The 20,111-nt window shown below is 45.7% G+C and overlaps 1 protein-coding gene across 1 annotated transcript in view; it reads left to right on the top strand.

Annotated features, from left to right (window-relative positions):
• Window positions 1–18,416: 18,416 nt before the first annotated feature.
• CMIP (c-Maf inducing protein) overlaps window positions 18,417–20,111 on the top strand; it is a 130,688-nt gene continuing 128,993 nt past the window's right edge. Inside the window, exon 1 of the mRNA XM_063168079.1 lies at window positions 18,417–19,056. Coding sequence (XP_063024149.1) covers window positions 18,760–19,056 — 297 coding nt within the window. The 5' untranslated portion in view covers window positions 18,417–18,759. The remainder of the gene's footprint in view (window positions 19,057–20,111) is intronic.

The raw sequence follows: 20,111 nt of genomic DNA on the forward strand, positions 1-20,111 counted from the left end.
CAGCAGCCATGGAGCTGAGGGCAGCGCTCTGCTCTGCGGAGGGCTCGGGCCTCAGGTGGGGTGATTCTTTTGCCGCTTGCTATCTGTGCTTCAGCAGGTTTCGCTGATTTGCAATTAAATCTCCTTTCATGTTGGTTTTAATTGCCTTCTCAGTTCCCCATACTACAGAGTAATGCTGAAGAATCCATTTTTAGCCTTTCAATTAATCTCCTCATTTCAGCTGCGTCTGTGCTTTTCTGCTTGCTGTAGTAGTGTGAAATATTCAGGGAGAAATGTGAAATTCCCTCATCTGAAAGTCATGTACCACATCTTACAGCTTGGCATGAGGCACGGGAATGTTCTTGGCTCTACCTGCTTTGAAGAGCAAACAAAGGAAATCTGCAAGCACCACAGTGTCTGGTCTTGGCAGATGCTTTGGAGACCAGCCCATTTTCATGGAAATTAGGTTGTTGCTATTAGTTTATTTTTTTTTGTCCGGACCTGAGTGATTCCTCTGAGTGATTCCTCGATCACTTTTCCATTTTCATGAAGCACTTTGTGAATCACATACGTGTAAAATGAAGGAGTTAGCAAATGCTGCTTCCCTTTGATGTATGGTAATCCTGCCTTCTCCTTCTTAAGTGCTCCCTGGAATTTTCCATCTTAGTATGAATATTTCAATGAAAGGTAACAAAGAAACCCCCTCACTACCTTGTACTTGTCTAAAGAAAACACGAAGGTTGTGAAAGCTAAAATGAAAACAAAACTGGTTTGCAGCTGAATGGTTGTGCAACCCCCATGTTAAGAAATGAGAGAGCAAAGGGCTGAGGAAGAATATTCAGAGACAAACCCTTCAGGTGAAGGTTAACCAGTCCCTGTTTAGAGAGGGGTGCTGGACTCACTCCTTGGTACAGGTGTGACACTGTGCCATTGTAGCAATCTCCTGTGCTGGAAAAGTGGCTTTAAACACAGTCATGTTCCATTTGTCTCCATTCATAGATGCAGCATCAGGATCAAGTGCACCACAACTCAGTTCAATATTTACACCTTTCCCAACTTTTTTCCTTTATGCTGAATGTATTTTGTATCCTTGAGATATTAGTCTGGTGGTTGGCATAACCCAAAATCTAACAATTTACCTGCCATCAACTGCTCCAGCTTTCTGGGCTCCTTTTTTCTTTTCCTTAACCTAATCTGTTCCTTGGAGCTGATGTAATTAAAATGGCACCACCCTCAGGCCCTGCTCTGAGATGACAGATACTCCTTGGATTTGCTTTTCTTTGTACACACACATTGTTATAAGGGTCCTAAAGAGTAACTTTTTCTTGCCTAAATAGATGCTGGGAATAACTTGAGTGTAGCACAGCTGTTGCCTACTTTATCCTTGAGTTTGAAAAGAAAGGTATAATATTATTCCAATTTTTTTCATATCTGTAGAAGTGAATTTGAACGAGAAGTCTTCTCTCTTTCCACTTTTTCAGTCTCATTGGTGGTGTGGTGAGAGAACATCTTCCTACAGGATTTCCCTGGTACATTCAGTTCTCTGGATGTGCTTTGAATTTGTGGTTAAATGGTGAGATGTCCTCTCTTTCTCTATGACTCCATTTAACCATTGGGAAAAGACAGTTACTGGGTTGGAGAATGCTGGAATGATGTTGTTTACTAGAGGAAACAGCCACAGGCATCTCTATCCCTTTGTTGGTTTCAGAGAAATTGAGAAGGAATATTCCAGAAGATTTCTTGGGCTCAATCAACACGGTGTTTCCAATGTGCAATGTCAGTGTCACTCTTGGGGCAGACCCTGGGTTATGAGCAGCACTAAGATCTCAGAGTAAGGCCCCAATCCAACAAATATTTAGAGCTCTCCTTAGGCTTTTATTTGCAAAGTCTTTGCTCTGACATTGTGAGGCACCTGTGAATGTAGCAGACTGCTAGACAGGGAAGTGTTGCTTGGACCTAGAATGGTGTGTGGTTGAAAGCAGAACAGATTGGGAAATCTGAAAATTCAGAGGACCAAGGGAGTGTGTTCTCAGCAGAGCTTCTCACAGAGTCTTCCACCACTCCCCCATGGTACCAGCTTATTAAAGAGACCTGAAAAAAAAATCCCTAGTTTGTGCCAGCCTGGGTGACTCCTATCAGAGCTATGACAGGTTTATTCCATTTGCAAGTCAGAACAAGTTTCTCCTCTCTTTTGAAGGTACATAATTATCAAGATCATCCTTATTGCTACACCCGTTACCATTGCCTGTAATCTTTGAGTGTTTGCACTTTCCTGGCACAGTCCTGATAGGCAAAACAAAGCTTGCATGTGTGATAAGTTTAGTGTAAGAGACTCTTCTCATTAGTCCTGGAAGCCATGAATCAGAGTGATTTAGTGATTTGTCCAAAGCCCAAAGCAGATTTAGTGTTTCTGCACTGCAGTCCTATTAAATCATGAATGTTATCAAATTTGCAATATTACCCAAAAATACTAAGTCCTTATCTTGTAAATGTGGTCTGTTTCTGTTTATACTGGAGGCCTCAGACCTTAACCATTTGTTTCTTCCTTTTTAAAAAAGAGGTCTTAGTAACTTGAAATTATGGTAGTTTAAATTTTCTTCATGCTGAAAAACTTGTTTGGTATCAGAAAAGTGCCTAAAATTTTATCTGTTTCCCTCAGTTAGTGTCCTTGCTTGGCTAGCTGGGGTAACAGTGAGTGAGCTGCAAGTGAGAGTGCTGGAGAGCTGCTGTGAGAAGCTCAGCAGAGGTGAAGACAAATGGTCCAGCAAGAGGATGGAGAATTGGTTCCTGGTGACTCCAGTTCTGGACCTTGCCCTTTGCACATCTGTGTGACTGGCAGGTGAGAAAGGCAGATCTTTGAATATGCCAGCAAGTTGTTCAGGCTGAGCCTCTGAGCTCTTGGCTTCAAAGTCAGGTCATCCCTTGGAGGAGCTGCTCCTGTCAGGGGAGCACAGAACTGTCCCTCAGTGCTGGCCCTTGGTGACCAAGGCTCTCACCCCTCCTGAACGAGGCTGTCAGAGCTCCTGCAGTGGCTCCAGAGGTTTTTTGGGGAGCAGAACCATCTCAATGGTGTGTAGACCAGGGGAAGGGAGAAAAGGCTGCTCAGGGATGTGGCTGACACCATCATGGTTGGGAGGACTTTGCTTGGAGCTTCTGCTGTCAGCTGCCTGTGAGATAAGTGTGATTTTTTGCACCACTCCTGCTCTGAAACTCCCCCACAGCTGCAGGGACAGACGGGTGTCTCCTTTGCCACAGGGCCCAGGATGATGCAAAGAGATCTCACCTTTAATGCCTCAGTGCACAGCAGTGCTGCTGGAGGAGGAACAAGAAACTACTCCTGCACCTTTTGGCCTCCCTGCTCACTTTCTTTGCTTTTTTGGTCATCTTAATCCTCTTCAGAAACTTTGTTCTCCAGGAAATAGGTTTTTTTCACAGGCATTCTCCTGTGAATGCCCCTGCACTTCTGATGGCAAGAGGAATGAGTTCCTCCCCTTTCTAGGAAAGCCTCTTCAGTAGATTCACATTTCAGTTTGCCTTCATGAAGCTGCTTGGTGACAAGTGGCACCATATCCTTCTCTGAGGCTCCCCACCCAAAGTTTTATGCAAATTGTATGTAAACTTACTCTCGCCATGAGTGGTAACCATGAGATAGGTCGTGCTAGAATGCCATTTTGTTCATGACTGTCCTGGGGCTCACCAGTGCCTGCAGTCCTAGCAGGGGCCCCCTGAGGTGTGCACCAAACCTGGAAAATCCCCAAGGGGTAGGGAATGTAGGAGCAGTGGTGACTCATGAAACTTCCTGGGTTCCAGCTTACACTCCCCAAGTCCTCCTGCTGCAGCATCCAGCCCTCCCATGTGGCAGTGGAGCTGTTCTGCCACATCAGCATTATTGTGACTTTTCAGAAAGGAGCTGCCTGCACCCACAGGGAAATGAACCCACAGCAGCCACTCAGTGCAAAGAACTCTGTATGTGGCTGCTGTTCCAGGCAGAAGTGGCCTGGCTCCCAAAATGAGAATGTGGGGTGACTTGGTGAGCAGTGCCAGAGAATCCCACATGCCCCTTCCCTCTGGTGCTGCAGGTGGTGCTGGCCAAGCCCAGGCTGCACCCAGAGCTGACAGAGCCAGGGCCACAGCTTCCCAGAGGTGCCAAGGTGTTGAAAGCACACATGGACTGGGCCATGCACTATGGACTGAGCTCCCCACTGAGCACACAGTGCCAGATCCCACTTCCTCCACTGCTCTTTCAGTATTAGCAAGTCAGGGCCTGTGTCTGATGGGTCAAGGACAGGGAAGTCTGATCAGGGCCTTTAGCTCTGGGTACATCTGCTGGGGTCTGCTCCCTTTCTGTGGCTCCTCCTGGGTGCTATTGTGGTTTCTTTCTTTCTTTCTTTCTTTCTTTCTTTCTTTCTTTCTTTCTTTCTTTCTTTCTTTCTTTCTTTCTTTCTTTCTTTCTTTCTTTCTTTCTTTCTTTCTGTCTGTCTGTCTGTCTGTCTGTCTGTCTGTCTTTCTGTCTGTCTTTCTGTCTTTCTTCCCCTCTTAAAAGGGAGTTGTACCTACAAACAGTAAGCACCCCTGGGACTGCCTCTCTCTTTGCTTTCCCCATGTTTGTGTTGCCATGCTGGAGGGGCAGACTGGGGTGTCACCCAGACACATGACTTTTGGGAATGGTTGGTTGTGATTTGTAGCCTGAGCCCTAAATAATAATGCCTGAATTCATTTGCACCTAGGGGCTTACACAGAGAGATCTGTGCAGGCTTACTTTTGTCTTGCTTTTCTATCCCAGCTTTGGTGTAGCTTTCACACCACTGCATGTAGTTACACCAGCACAGAGGGGCTGGGGGGTTTGAAGAGCTGAGGTGAAGAGCTGAGGAAGGCTGGCTTTTCCACTTCCTGTTACAGAGGCAGTAACTTCTGCAATGAGTGAGGGATCAGGCAATTCTGCAGTCCCTGTGCAAAGTCAGGGTGTCAGGCCACAGGCAGAAGAAAGAAGCAGCTGTGTCACCAAAAAATCACAGGCATTTCTCATGCACTACCCTGAGAAAACCTGGACTGTTTGCACCACCATTTTCTGGAGTGGGTTTCCATGCCATGCATTCAAACTTTAGTTTGCTTTGTCTCAACTTCCCTGGGCAGGCAATCCCCAAGTAACCACGTTGGCCAAAATTACTTGCCCACTTGAATTTGGATAAGTACACGCTTTCCCAGCTGGCTCATTGTTCTGCTGCTAAATATTGCTCAGATACCCCAGCCATGCCAAGCCTGATTTTTATCTGTGGATTCTGCAAGGCAAGCTGTGCAATGCAAATTATTCCAGTTTATTTGCAGGTCTGTACTGAGGAGGAGATCCCTGGAGCTTGATCCTTCTGTTTCCCAGTGAGTCATTATTGTTATGGAGGTTGTATTGCCACACCACTGTGAGATATGAAACGCTGGGGTTTTGCAGGTCACTTGTCTTTTGTAAAAGAACACAGGGTCACAAAATCTCTGTGTGTGTCTAGCAGGAAACCAGCATTCCAGTGGTGATCACATTGCTACTTGTATGCAAACCATTCTTCCAAAATCTCACCCAAAATCTCTCTCTAGGCAAAGGCAGGGGTCCCCTCAAGGCTTCACAGTGCTCAAGTGCTTAAGAAGGAACTCTGAGTGTAGACAGGGACTGTTAGCATAGCAAAGTCTAAGGACAGGCAGCAGCTTTCTGCAGGCCCTTTTGTCTCAGGGAGCACTTTAAACCTTTGCTTTCACTTAATAACCACAACAACCAAGAAAAGCTGGGGGAGTCTTTTGATAATTATATGTTCATTTCATAGAGTGCACATAAATCTGCTTGAAAATTTTATTAACTCTTGCAGTTAACATTCCAGTTGCTCTGGTTAGGTGTCGTTTCTAGACAGAGGAGAGAACTTTATCAGCTGCCTCTGTGTGAGAGCGTTTGTGGCTTCCTAACACGGAACAAGGCAAGAACAGGTTAAAAACTCTTCCCCCACATAGTACTCAGCTATCTCTCTGCAGTCAGGCTGGGTGGATTAGCTGCTGTGCCAGGAAAGAATGATGATCCTCCTGCACCCACTCGCCTGTGGGGAGGGCTGACCCAGAAGGGAGCTGTGAGAGGGTGGGGAGTGCTCAGTGAGAGGAGGCACTTCTGCCTTGGGAGCAAATTAGAGCGTGTTTGATCACCCAGTGGATGTAGGACATCCCCACACAGCTCAGTTCTGCCTGAGAGGTCTTATGGATTAAATGAATGTCTGGATCCAGAGATCTGAATGCTTATGGCTGCCTCTTGCTTGTTTTGAGTTTGCTCTGAGCTAACACACACTGTCACAGTGGCATCTGGGCCTGTTTTGTCACAGGCTTGGGTTTTTGCAAGGAAAGCCCTGAGCTTCCTCTGTTTGCCCCTGCCTCGTGCAACCTGCCCTGTCCACAGCTGCTGCAGTGGGGATGATGTGGGCACTGATAAGGCCCAGCAGGATGTGTGCTGTGCCACAGCTGCAGTGAGCTGGCAGGACAATGGACACAGGTTTGGAGTTTGCCATGAATAATCCATTGCATTGGGTGAGGGGTTTCCAGGCTGTTCTGGAGATCCAAACCAGGCCCTTTAAGTGATTTCAGCAGAATGTGGGCCAAGATTTGACTTTAAGTACCTTTCCTTGTATTTAAAACTAGTTTAAAAAACATGCTGGCAATAAACAGAAAAATGTTGCTCACTTTAGCAAATGCAAGAATACAGACTCTTCTATTTTCTCTATTTTTGTGCTTTATTTGACAGTGGTTTTTGACTGACTTCCAGCAAGGCAATAGTCAACCTGACTAGTATTTGTCACCTCCTATGAGCTAAATATAATTTGGATTTTATTTACCTCATAGTATTTCTTTAACAAGATGTGTAACTCATTCTCTGATGTGAGTTTTTCCTGGAAAAAAGAACTCACCACATTGCTGTCCTGTAAAATCTTTCTGTCTTCTTGCCACATTTAGATCTATATATATCCCTGGTACACAGAGGAGATATCAGCTTGGGAATTGGCACACCAAGGGAAAATAAATGAATTTACAGTAAGGCCTGGTTATTGTTTTTAAAGACCTATTGAAAGGAGAAGACTGTTCTTAATTTTCTCTCATAATCTCATTTCAAGATGTTTAGCTCATAAAGTTCTGTCAGAACCTGGGGCCTGGCCTTTTATCTTTGCTCTCCAGTTGAAAGCCTGGAGGACACTCTGGTTTTTCACTCCTGCCTGTGGTCACGAGGAGAAGCCGTAGCCAATACGGGACAGGATCCTGTGGGCCACCAATTCCTTGTCCAGAAGTGAAAAGAGCTCTTAATCCTGCCTTGTTTGCTTTGCACACCACACCCCTGCTTATTGCCTACAATCTAAATTACAGAGGCGGCCAAACTTGCTTCCTGTTCCAAACAATGGCCCTGGCTGACACATCCCCTGTAGTGCACGGAGCAAAGTGCTGGAACGGCCTGGCCTTGGTGGGCTGGGGCTGTGGGCACAGCTGGACCCTGCACAAGGGCCACCACCTGCACCCCAGACAGGATGGAGAAAAACCTAGGGGCTGCAGAAAAGTGTAGGGGCTGCTGTAGTGTGCTCTGGAAAGAAATTACTTCATGGAAGATAAAGAGGAAAGATGACTGGAAATATGGGGAAAACTTCCTGGAAAGAACAAGTGTGAACAAGATTGTCAAAGGCTTATGAATTTAGTAGGAATTCCTTTTATGAATTTAGTAGGAACTCCTATTATGAATTTAGTAGGACTTCCTCTTATGAATTTAGTAGGAACTCCTATTATTAATTTAGTAGGAATTAATTTTGCAAGTGTCCAAGTGTCTCACGGTCTGAGTCATGCTTTTCTCTGTAAGAAAGATATTATTTTGTTGCAGATAATATTTTCATTTGGTAGTTTTTGTTTGAAGGATCATACATGAGAATGTAAGTTCTAATTTCCTCAGTTTGTTTCACCTTTTCTAGGAAATGTATGCAACAATCAGAGCTGATGCTACTCATGTTTAACAGCACTACAGGGAAGAGTTGTGCTATGTGGGAGGCCCTCTGCAAACAAAAGATATATAGAGAACTTCCCAGGTATTTCTCAGGAACTGTACTGGATCACAGCCAGATGTCATTGAGAACATAGGTAACAATCCCAGTATTGTCATATACAAAAATGTTGTGTTCACAGTGTCTGCCTGACAAAGGCCACTCCAAGGTGGCATGGGCACGTTGCTGTCCTCTGAATACCTGGCTACCAATGCTGAAAACTTCTCATTCTGGTGTATCATGATGGTATCTGTGGTCTTGAGTGTGTAACAGCTTCCAAAACAGGAATTACCTTCCTCTTGTTTGAAACAGAGAATGTCACAGTGCGTGGACAGGGCCACTGCTGCTTCCCTGTGTTTTCCCATGTGAGGTGCTGCTGGTTCAGTTGTTTACACTGCAGTTGAACTGGGAGAATAGTGAGTAGTGCAGAGAAGGGCTGGTGAGTCAGGCCATGATTAAGTGCAGGAAAACAAGCTGTGTGTGCAAAGTGATCTGGGCACCGGAGCTGGAAAATCCATCCGACCCCTTGTGCTGCTGCTTTGAGGAGACTCCTGTTATGAAAGTGTTCCTGGGCCATTATTCAGACTTATTTTTCAGGGGATGTTGGCATGTTGGGAAACTTTGCATTTACTTCCATTTTAATATTCTTTTGTTCTGTGTTCTGACTCAGAATAATACCTTGCCCTGTGAGCAGGAATTACAGCTGGAACCAGGGTACAGGACACCAGATACCTTAATCTGGTATCTTAGAAATCTGCCTTACTGATAGCAGTTAGAAATCATTTTCCCTGTCTCTACCCACAGTTTCTCAGGGAATCCTGGGCAAATCTTGTGGAGGTTCTCTCTCCCTGCTTTTATCCTTGCTGGGATCAGATGACGTCTGGCTCCATTGCTTTCTGAGCCTTTGGATAATTTAGTCTTTCCATTTCTCTTCCAGCATGATCTATACGATCCTCCCCTGAGACATTTTAATGTCTGGAATGAACTCCCCCATCTCCTCCAGAGAAGACTGAGGCAGATGATTAACTGTAGCCAAATCTGCCCCTGTTTCTCTCTGAATTATCCCTTACTGTCTCCTCCTTCCTTCCCTTGATTTTAACGAACAACCTCATGAAACATCTGACTTCTTGTTTTTTCTAGGGAAAAATTTTAAACAAAACCACATTCAGACACACAGACACACACACACAAGGCAGACAATGAATGCTCAGAGACAACCAGCAGCATGCTCACAGAGGCAGGCTTATATACAGATACAATGACGTAAATCAACACCCAGAAGCATTTATTAAATTACCCAGATATATACACAGAGGGACAGGCAGATGGGTTAAGGCTGTGTTTTTATTGGTGGATAAATGAAAACATCACTTTAATGCCCACAGGAGAGTATTTTGGAAAAGCAGTGGCAGCAGCAGCAGATTTTAAAGGTGATAATATCTCTTTATTCACTCTTGAAGACTAATTGGCTTGTCCTAGGAAAGGTCAACTACTGCTGCATAGCAAGTGTGAGCCCATTCACATTCATAATCAAAAATCACTGTGAAAATAGCATAGCAGTCAATCCCAAAATCATCCCCTGTTTCCAGGCAAGGAATGGTTCCTGGAATTTGCATCCCTAAACTCCCACTTTTAATTGTTCTGGACAGCCATGACTTCCTTTTCTCTTGCTCAATGATATGAGAACAAACTGAATCCCTGTGCACAGTCACAGGAAGGATTACTCCCAGGACCCAGAACCCAGCTTCACAGCTCTTAATGTATGAAATGCACTTTTCCCTGAATTCCCACCATCCTCCAGGTATGGAGCATCAGCTCCCACACCCAAATAAGGAGGCATTTTAGCCACAGATGTAAGTTAACTGAAACTGCTGCATGAATTAAAGTGGACAAATATCTCTCTTTTCAGGTCCACATGCAGGATTTCTCATTAAACACTACTGCTGAGCTAACTGTAATTTCCTGAGATGACCTTGAACCAAGGGACTCACCTGTGTCTCCATTATGGTTACAGTGAGGTGTAAGTTATTTACTATGAGGCCTCTAAACATGACAATTCAGCCCCATCATCCCTGCTTACATCTTCCTAACCACTGTCCCAGTCCTGCTAACTTCACCCAACATTTTCTGTGGTTCTTGTTTCTCTGTTTAATTCAGAAAGTGTTTAGGACTGTCATGATCTTTGCTCTTGACTGCAGGACAAACAAGAGGCCAAACCCCAGCTGCCTGCACTCACAAACAAGGCCTGGAACACACAGAATGCCTTTATTCTCCTGCTGTTGATAATGATAACCCAACCCTGCTCCACACTGCCCACGTTGCATCCACTCCCTTTGCTCCCATCACCTGTGTGGCTGTGGTAAACAGATGTAAATTGATATCTGCCCTGGTGCAATTTGCTGGTGGAGTTAACCAATCCACAAGATGTTTTGCAGCAACAGCTGTACCATCCCCAATGCTCTCAAGGTCTTAGTAAAGGCTCAGGAGCTGGTGCTGGATAGCTGGTGTTTCCCTGCAATGTCTCATTCTGCATTTTTATCTTAAAGCTTTCTATAGCATTAGTGAAGAGCTTAATCCAAATGTACTCTTTTCAGCTTATCTTTTTTATGTTCTGAAAAAATAGTCTTATATACTGGAAGAAATTTATATATCATAGAAAACACCTCCATAATGCAAGGTTGTAGTAGCTCAGAAACTCTGATTTTAATGGTCAACTTCAGCCTTGGGTGCTCTTAAAGTTACAGGCATAAATTGTTTCTTTTTTAATGATTTTTTCTTTGCTTATGATGTGTGATACATTCCTTCTATGCATATGGTACAGTCTGTCTATTACTGACCACCTGTTCTTTTCAGAGAATTCACTTGATTTATCATCTTCTTCCCCTGTTGCATTTCATCTTGGAACTGTCCTAAGCAAATTACTTTATTTTTCTATTTTCTGTTGCCTTTTTTAAGGCCTTCGAGGATATTATACTTTCAAGAAATAATCTATGCTGTGCTGATGGGCAGGTAAAAATGACAAGGTATGTAATGACAAAGTGTTCCTTTAGCTGTATCTGTGAGTCCATAACCATGAAAGATAACCACATGAAATTGATGCACCTCCCTGTCCTTTGTATCTGTTTGTTTAGACTTCTTGGTCCAGGGTCTGTGTTAGATGTATTTACAATGTTCTTAGAACAACAAAGCCTCAGCACTGGGTGATGTGCATTATCATCAGATGGGAGGTGACTTTATAGCCCAGCTCATATTAAGGTAAGGAAAGCACTGTGGAAAGGAAGGAGAGTTTCAGATGCCTTTTGTGTAACGTTGTTTTGAAGGCATTGTAACACACAAATTTCATTATAAAAGCATCAATTAAGGATGTTTTATCTTCTCTTTCTATGGCACCTCTTCACTGGAGAACCTATGATACTAACCTTGCTAATACTTGATGCTTTTTCTCTATTCTGCTTTTTTTCCTCCCCTTGGTCTTTAAAAAAATAATCTAAGCCTTTCAGCAGTTCATCCACTTCTAATTTCACTTCCCCATTTATTGCTTCAGTGAGAGAAGATACACTTCCCTAATCTGGGGACTACATTTTTCTTTCTTAGCTGTTCTTCCTCTGTTTTGGGGAAACTTCACCTTATTGTGACAAGCTTAGAGCTCTGCATCATACCCCATGCTTCCCTTTGAATTTTTATGCTTGGTTGTCTTACTGTGATGTTTTATGTGTGTCAAGAGCTAATAGAGCATTTCAAACTGATTAGCACCTGCAGCTTGGAATGAGTAGTAGGGTGTAATCTATCGATGAAATAGGAAATGTTAGCTGGAGGTGGGAACAGTAATGCAGTGTAATGGAAATGGTGACTTTTCACTGCATCCTGCCAAATGATAATTTTTTATACACATCCTGATGGCAGTAAGCATGAGAGTAAATGGAGATGGCAGCCTGATGAGAGCTCACCTTTTCCAGAGATTTTTTCATGCCTGGACATGTGGTGGAAGAAGGCCATAAGGGAGTTTAGAAGTGCTGTAAGTTGGAAGGGTGAAGGTGAGGGATACCTTAGCTGTACTGTCTGTTTGGGAGAAGCAAAGCAAGAAAAGAAATTTCAGGCTCTTTCCTCTCTGTATCTTTATCTCTTTCCTACTGACTAATTGGTTTTATTTGCCTCTTTATTTCTATTTGTCCAATTCAGATTTAGATCTGATATTGTAAGAGTTGGGACTTCCTCTTTCCACTGAAATGAATCCCTTTACCACAGAAACTCTGTTAATTCTGCTTCATTTCAGATACACTTAACCTACTTTGTACAGTGCTTCATCCCACTAAATCAGATCTGGGAAAAGTCAGACTGGAGTGCTGCTCAGATCAGCAGATGGCAGGCTCCTTCTAGCAATTGGTACCACCAGCTTCATCCTACATCCCCCTACTTCAGAGCATCTGATGATGACAGGCAGAAAAAAAAGTAATTCTGCATCATGCACTCAAGAGTGTGCTTTATGTCAGTGAGGAATCACAGATATATTTGTCCCCAGGGTCTGCACTGCTCACAGTCAGCCCTGTGCTGTAATGTGCATCCACTGGGAAAGCAAGAACCCAGAGACTGAGTAATTTGGAGAAGAGTAGAAATGTGAATGCCAGAGATGTCAGAGAATTGCAAGCTCACAGCAGAGTCTGATTTCCCACTTACTACTCCTCTGTGAGGTGTCTTTCAGAATTACTGTTAGTCTCAGGAGTGGGTAAGGAGAAATTTGGAAAAAAGAAAGAGCTCCTTGCAAATGTAATCTTTATTTTATGCACCTGTGATCAATGGTGCCCTAATCTAGGCCTTCCTTTCCTCAGGGGCAGCTACTTCTTGCAGGGTGGGTTCCTTTAATCTTTATCTATTTAGGTTTAAATGTCGGTCACCCCTTTTGGGAAGCAATTCAGTTGCCCAGAGTTTTATGACTTACTGAATCCTCTTAACACCATCACACTGATTAATTTAAACACACTTCAAATGCAGGACTTCTGGCATTACTGAGACTTCATCTCTTTGATGTTTTAGGTGTTTGCTTGAATGTGTTGTATTCCCCAGTTTCTCTAAAGAGTGGCTTAAAAGTATTTTTTAACAATACAGCATTGTTATGAAAATGAGCTGACTAGTGAGTCCATAGCAGGAATTTGCTCTGAGTCAACAGTGGCAATTTGCAAGCATTGACTAATGAATTCCATAATCCAGGCAGCACCTCTGTGAATAAGGGAAGAAAGCTCCATTATCTCTAATATGCATCAAGGATCCAAACATGAGAGGAGCAGCTGCTGTGTAAGAGTCTAAACGGATATTGAATACAATTTGGGAATTCCTGCTCCTTGTTGCTCTGCTTGGAAAAGCCATAATCTCACATCTTTGAACAGACAACTCCCAGGGATGTGCTCAGCAAACAAGGGAAGTGGGTTTTTATTTGTTACAGAAAGCATGACTGTGGTAGGCCCTTACAGCCTCTGACAGAAAATTTCAGTGAGAGACAGTAAAAGGAGATTGATCTTTTCTTCCCTCTTTGAGAAAAGAGTTTGCCAAGTCATGTATTAATGTTGCAACAATGTCAAAGGAACCAGGAGTAATTAATAGTGTAGTAAGTGATTATGATTCCTTTTTCTTGTTTTCTCTTTTAGAACATACAACAAACCTGCAGAGCCCCTGTGGGGACAGTGGTCAGCACGTCCCCTGTTGAGGTATCTAATTGTGTGTGTCTGGCCCTTGCCACAGCTGCTCTGTCACAGCTTGACAGGTATCCACTGCATGGGTTTACACTCAGACAAGGTGACTTTAGTCAATATCTTTTTTCTGCAAAGGTTTTGGCATTTCAAGTGTTTTTTCATGAGTGTTCCAAGCCCCTCACCACTCTGAAACCTGTGCTAGTGGCACTGAGCACTTGACACAAATTGCTGCTTTCTTTTCCTTCAGAATATCACATTTCTTTTGTTTCTAAGACATGGTTGTAGGTGGGTGTTACTAAGCTTAAGAAGGTATTTCAGGAGACTGCTTCTGTGTGAGCAACCAGAAATGACCTGTGCAGAACACCTGATGGAACTGGGTGTAGATCTCCAAAACACCAAATGCTGGAACTGCATAAAAAGTAGCAGTTTTTTCCTAAGACTAGAATCCCAGGAATTTGCAAATGATTGTGTTAATGCTCTTTCCTGGCTTTACAGACATACAACTGAGCAGAAGAATATTCTGAATAATATATGTCACAACTGAATTGGTTTTGGAAAAGGGGGAAAAAAAGTCTGTTACTGACCCAGAAGCCTTATCTGCTCTAACCTGGTAGGTTTAGCTCCAGTGGGTGTATCCATGGTGGATATCCCAGGTTTCCAGGCTACAGTGTCTTTCAGGAAGCCATGCTTCTGTTTACAAAGCCTATTATGAAATGGCAGTGAATAATAAAAAGAGGGCAAGATACAAAGAAGTGCAAATGAAAGGGCAGAGTCGAGGAGTAGGGTACAGAACTGGCAGGTGGGTCTGAATTGCCCTTCTGTCAATCTCCTGTCTTCTGGAGAAAATCTTTATCTCTGCTCACTTCCTTGCCAGCCCCACTTTTTACTTTTGGTCCAATTGCCCTGATATTTCTGCAGAGTAGAACAAATCTCTCTCTATCTCCTTCCCTATTCAAATTTGATCTTTACCTAGAGGCCCTGACTTAAAGTAGCTTCTACTTGGTAGTAGTATCAAAAATAATGAATAAACTATTCAATTTTCACTTTCAGAGGTTGTGTTTCCCGTGTAGCAGAGAAATGAAGTATTTCATTGAAAACCTCACAAATTCTTGAATTATTCAAAACTGGTATCATGCCCAGAAGCACCTTATGAGTAGCTAGAAGTATATTTTCACTGATATGCTTTTTATTGTGAATTATATGCTCAGTGTTTATTATTTAAATGAATGATTGTCTCATATTCACAAGAAATTTCTGGTTTGATTTGCACATTTGGGGGGGAAAAAAAACCCACACAGCAATTCCCCAAACACCACCTTGAAATACTGCCAAGCATGTATACCTGAGATGTCTGTTGTGCTGCATGGAGCCAGAAGAGGAAGTCTGGAAGAACAAAAAAGCCAGGATTGCAACTGATCCAACTTCTGTTTGCTATAATTGATAGGAGAGATGAGGAAGGGTGTTAATTTTAACGTGCTCAGCCCTGGGTCACACACTGGCTATTTATTGCAGGTTGGATGGCTGATGTGCATTTTGGTGAGCTGGGCAGCCAGCAGCCTGTTTCAATTTCACCTGTCTAGACAGGGTTTTGGGTTGCCCTGTTCTGGCAGGCAATGTGAGATTTCGTGCCTTGATCTTATCGTGCTGTGCTGAGTTTACTTCAGAGAGAAGAACACCTGCAGCCTGAGAGTGGGGACTCAGGGGGAGCTGCAAATGCACACCATTTGGATCTCTGTCCTTGACAGGTGTTTCTAGGAGTCGCTTTTGCAGTGTCTCAGTGGGTTTCAACACTTTGGAATGGTGGATTTCCAGACTTGGATCCTTTCAGGTAACTCGTGGGTCGATCGCTACAGACCAGCCTTTATTTTTCGCTGCTTTCTGTGGAACACAAGTGGAAAACAACTGCTCTAATTTGCCAGGAAATTCACTTAAGGACACCAGACTCTTACATAATGTCCTCCCATTGTTGAGCAGCTCTCAGAGAGGACAACTGTGGTAGATTCAAAGCAGTGGTTTGAGCAGGTGGCTCATTTGCACAGACTCTCACTGGAATAGTCACACTGGTTTTATTTCTGAGTGAGGTGCTGGTGCAGGTGAGTGGATGAGAACAGTCCTACTATCAACATGATTATCATTTGTACCAGAACAGTGCCTGGGGTCAAACAAGAACAGGTCTCCCTTGTACCAGGCACCCTATGAACTCCTGGAAACAGACAGTTCCTGCACTGAAAACTTGCATCTAAACAAAGCTTAGATGGCCTTTTCTACTTTGGTTGCAAGTATTTTTTATTATGGTTTTTATGGCATCCATATTTATAGGTATGAGTAGGTCTGGGTTTGTTTCATGGTAAATGCCTGTGTCATTTACCCCTTGCAGTATATGGTGTACAGAGCTCTGTGGCAACTGCCTGTGATGTTTGCTGCACAATGACCAGTCACTTTGTTTAAGTTCAGGAGGTAGGTGGTTACCAGGACTATGAGATACTGATAATTTGAACCTCTATAAAAGAGATTTTTGTCTTCCTGTTGGTTGTATTATGTCATTAAATGAGTAGCTTTCTTCTAACCTTTGCCAAGTTGCATTGTTTTATCAACTGGTACTTGGGAGTACTCTGGATACTTCCTTGCTTTTTATAAATAATTTTGATGCTGACATGCAACAAAAGCCTCCCTCAAATTTGCTAGTAATTGATAGGTTAAAAAACCTTCCTTTCTGAAAGTGTTTAGGCAGCAATTCTCCTGTCAGATGCAATCCTATTTCAACAGAACAGCGCTGTAACAACACACGTGATGGACACGCTCGCTGTAATTGTGGTCCAGCCAGTCATGTATTGTCTTTGACAGCAGCCACTACAAAAGGTTTTATGGCAAAGGCTCCCAAGCCCTTCCAGTAGCAGCTTGCCTGTCCAACAGATAATCCGTGTGTGACTCGTGATGCAAATGGATCAGATGAAAGAGCTTTCTCTGGGGTGGGCTGGTGACACTGCCCGCAACTGCTGGCACCTCTCTTGGCACGGTGACCTATCTGAGAGCTATTGCACGGGGACATGCCACTAGACACAAAGTCAGGGCACACACACACTGGAAAAATTGCCTCACCACAGAGCAAACCCTCTCTCAACCTCCCTCAGTCAGAAGTGAGCTTATACATTTCAGTATTTCAAGTATAAAGGTTTATACTTTCTCTGAATACGTTGCAAGCACAATCTAAAACAGCCCTGTCAATTCCTTCTACATTCTGGAGCTTGGTAATACTCATTGTGAGGGGTCCTGCAGTTCAATGGCATCTGCATGTGTTAGATAAAATGTATTTTTTTTTTAATTGGTCCCAACCTGGTTGTGCAAATGAGGATATTGGAAACAAGATCTGAGTTCTACCACTGAGATAAAAAAGCAAGAACCGATGGTATCATTTCTCTGGGCACAGCATCCATATTGCACACAGCATCCCTCAGCTGTTAAGCCGTTTAGAGGGGCTTAGAAGGGAGTTGGATTTTTCAATGCCCTTTTTTTCTTTTTAAATAAAGGATTGTGCTGCTTTGCCGACGATCAGAGGACACTCCACACCCTGATCAGCACAGAGAAGGTGCCGCTCTCTCCGGGCTTCCCAGGGCTGCTGCACTGGGGAGCGCAGCCGTTCCCAGTTTCCCCACAAAGGCAGAGGAAAGGGAATGTCACTGCTGAAGTGCCAGCAGCCTGGCACGGGCTTCCTCGGCCGTTCTCTGCAGGGGTTGTACAAGAGCTTTACGCTGGAGCGAGGATGCTCAAAACTCAGCCTGCGATGATTTGTCACCCTCAAGGAGAGGTGGTGACAACCCCTGCTCCCTGCCCGGCTCCTGCGGGGGCTGCGGGAAGGGGACACGGACCGCACGGAGTCTCCCCCTTCCCGCAGCTTCCACCGGGGCTTCCCCGCAGGATGGAGGGGCCTGGGGTGCCGCGCACCTCCAGTCCTGCCCAGCCTCATGCCCCGCGCTAGGCGAGGTTTAGCTTGGACCTTTGAAGGGATTTCTTCACAAAAAGGGTGACTGGGCATCGGAACGGGCTGCCCAGAGAGCTGCTGGCACCACCGTCCCTGGAGGTGTTTAAGGAAAGGACAGGACACGGCGCTCGGTGCCGCGGTCGGGCTGACGAGGCGGCGTTCGCTCGCAGGTCGGAGCCGATGATCTCAGAGGTCTTTTCCAGCCCGAGCGATCCCGCGGCTCCGTGAGGGGCGCGGCGCTTCCCGCGCACCTCCCGCGGCCGCCGCTGCCCGGAGCGGCTCCGCGGCCATTGACGTCAGGCAGGGCGGCACGTGACGGCGGCGGGGCCAATCGCGGCGCGCGGAGCCGCTCCGGCAGAGGGGCTGTGTCGGCAGCGCCCGCCGCTCCCGCCGCCTCCTCCTCCTCCTCCTCCTCCTGCCGCGGCGGCGGCGGCGCGCGTGGGGACCCGCACACACAGACACGCACACACAGAGGCAGGCACGCTCACACACACACACTCACACCCGCTCCCACGGGCGCGCACCCGCACACACATACATACATACATACATACATGCACGCGCGCCGCCGCACGCTCCCGCGCACACGCCCCGGGGGGAAGGAAGGAGCCGCTGCCGGACGCCCCGCAGCCCCCATCGCCGCCGCCGCTACCGCCGCCGTCAGGAGCCCCCCGCGCCGCCACCGCCGCCACCACCGCCGGCTTTTGTCCGCCGCCCCCGCGGGAGCCGACCCTCCGCTCGGCCGGCGCCCGCCCGGCAGCATGGACGCGGCGCTGTGACCCGCCGGGGGCGGATTGGGAAGTTTGAATAAGGATTTTATCGCTTCCCTTTCCCCCTTCTCGCCTCGGTGCGGCTCAGTCCCTACCCCCATCTTCCCCGACAGATTTTGTTGTTTTGTTTTTATTTTTTTTCTTCAGCGTGCATTTTTTTTTTTCCATCTACCGCGTGGGGTTGGATTTTTTTTTTTGTTATAGTTTTTTTTGAATTTTATTTTCTTTGGTCGTACCCGTCTCTACCCGCCGTAGAGACCGTTCCCCGCGGGCGGCCGAGCGCCACCCCCGACCCGGCCCGCGGGGCTGCCATGGATCGCACCGGCGGCTCCGGCGGGGGCAGCGACCGCAGGCAGCCCGAGGAGAGCAAGCCGCTGCTGGGCGAGATGTCCGCTCCCGAGGGGAATAAAATGGGTGCCGCGCCGTGCCGGAGAGCCCTGCTCCACTGCAACGGCATGAGGTACAAGCTGCTGCAGGAGGGGGACATCCAGGTGTGTGTCATCCGGCACCCCCGGACGTTTCTCAGCAAGATCCTCACCTCCAAGTTCCTGCGGCGGTGGGAGCCGCACCACTTGACCCTGGCGGACAACAGCGTCGCCTCGGCCACGGTAAGAGCCCGCCCGGCTCCGGCGGCCCCGCCGCGGGGCATCCGCGGGGCCCGGGGGATGCCCGAGCCCTCAGTCCCCGGGCGGCCGGGCCGGGCTGGAACCGCCGGTGGGCGAGGGGGGGATCGGCCCCACTGGGTTCCGGAATGCCGGCGAAAATCCTGAAAGGATTTTTTTTTCCTCCTTGTTCGTAATCCTGTGGATGTTTATTTTTGCAGTTTCGGTGTTGGGTTTTTTTTTTGTTATTATTTTCAGAGCAAGGCTACTATTGCTGTTATTATTGTTGTTGAATTTTTGCTCATTTATTAAAAAAAAAAAAAAAAATCCTTCCCTCTCAACACGACCCCGACATACAGTCACCATTCCGAGCCCTTTGTATCCGAAACCAAAGTCGGCAGATACCTGCTGGCACCTTGGCCAAGTTGGAGGTGAGGGAGGTGGAGGATGCTTTAAATTCGAGAGCCGAGGCTCGGGTTGTGCGCGGACTTTGCTGTGGTTCAGGCCTGCTCTGGGGACTCTGCTTTGGCGGTCACATAACCTGCCCGGATACAGGCAGTGTGATTGGAAAATATGGAGATTCCTTCAGGGTTTTTCTTCCTGCTGGAAAATGATGCAAGAGAAAAAAATGCGAGGTGGTGATATCAGCGTTACAGAAGATGTACTATAGACGGATGCAGTCTTGAAAAATATGATTTATATTTTCATATCCGACTTTAAATTTAATGGCCAATGTTATTTGAATATTTGTGGAGTATATAGAGTGATTACACAGATTTTATCTAATAAGCGATTAACAAAATATATTTTACACTGATCTTTAATCAGTCGGCACTTGGATTCTGTCTTTTTTTGATTTATATGTAAATGTCTCATTTTTCTCAATGGCTTCATTCTGGCCTTCCTATAGGACACTGATACGAGAGAGTGGATTGGCTTTTGTGTAGATTTCTGTTAATGGTGAATTTCAATGGATTTCATCCAGCCTGTGCTGTGCTCGGAGGTTGGGTTTTTTCACACTTTGGTACACAGACATAGTGTGTGTAAATGTCTCTTCTGCA

This window comes from Melospiza melodia, chromosome 13 (genome assembly GCF_035770615.1).
Source record: "Melospiza melodia melodia isolate bMelMel2 chromosome 13, bMelMel2.pri, whole genome shotgun sequence".
NCBI classification, from domain to species: Eukaryota; Metazoa; Chordata; class Aves; order Passeriformes; family Passerellidae; genus Melospiza; species Melospiza melodia.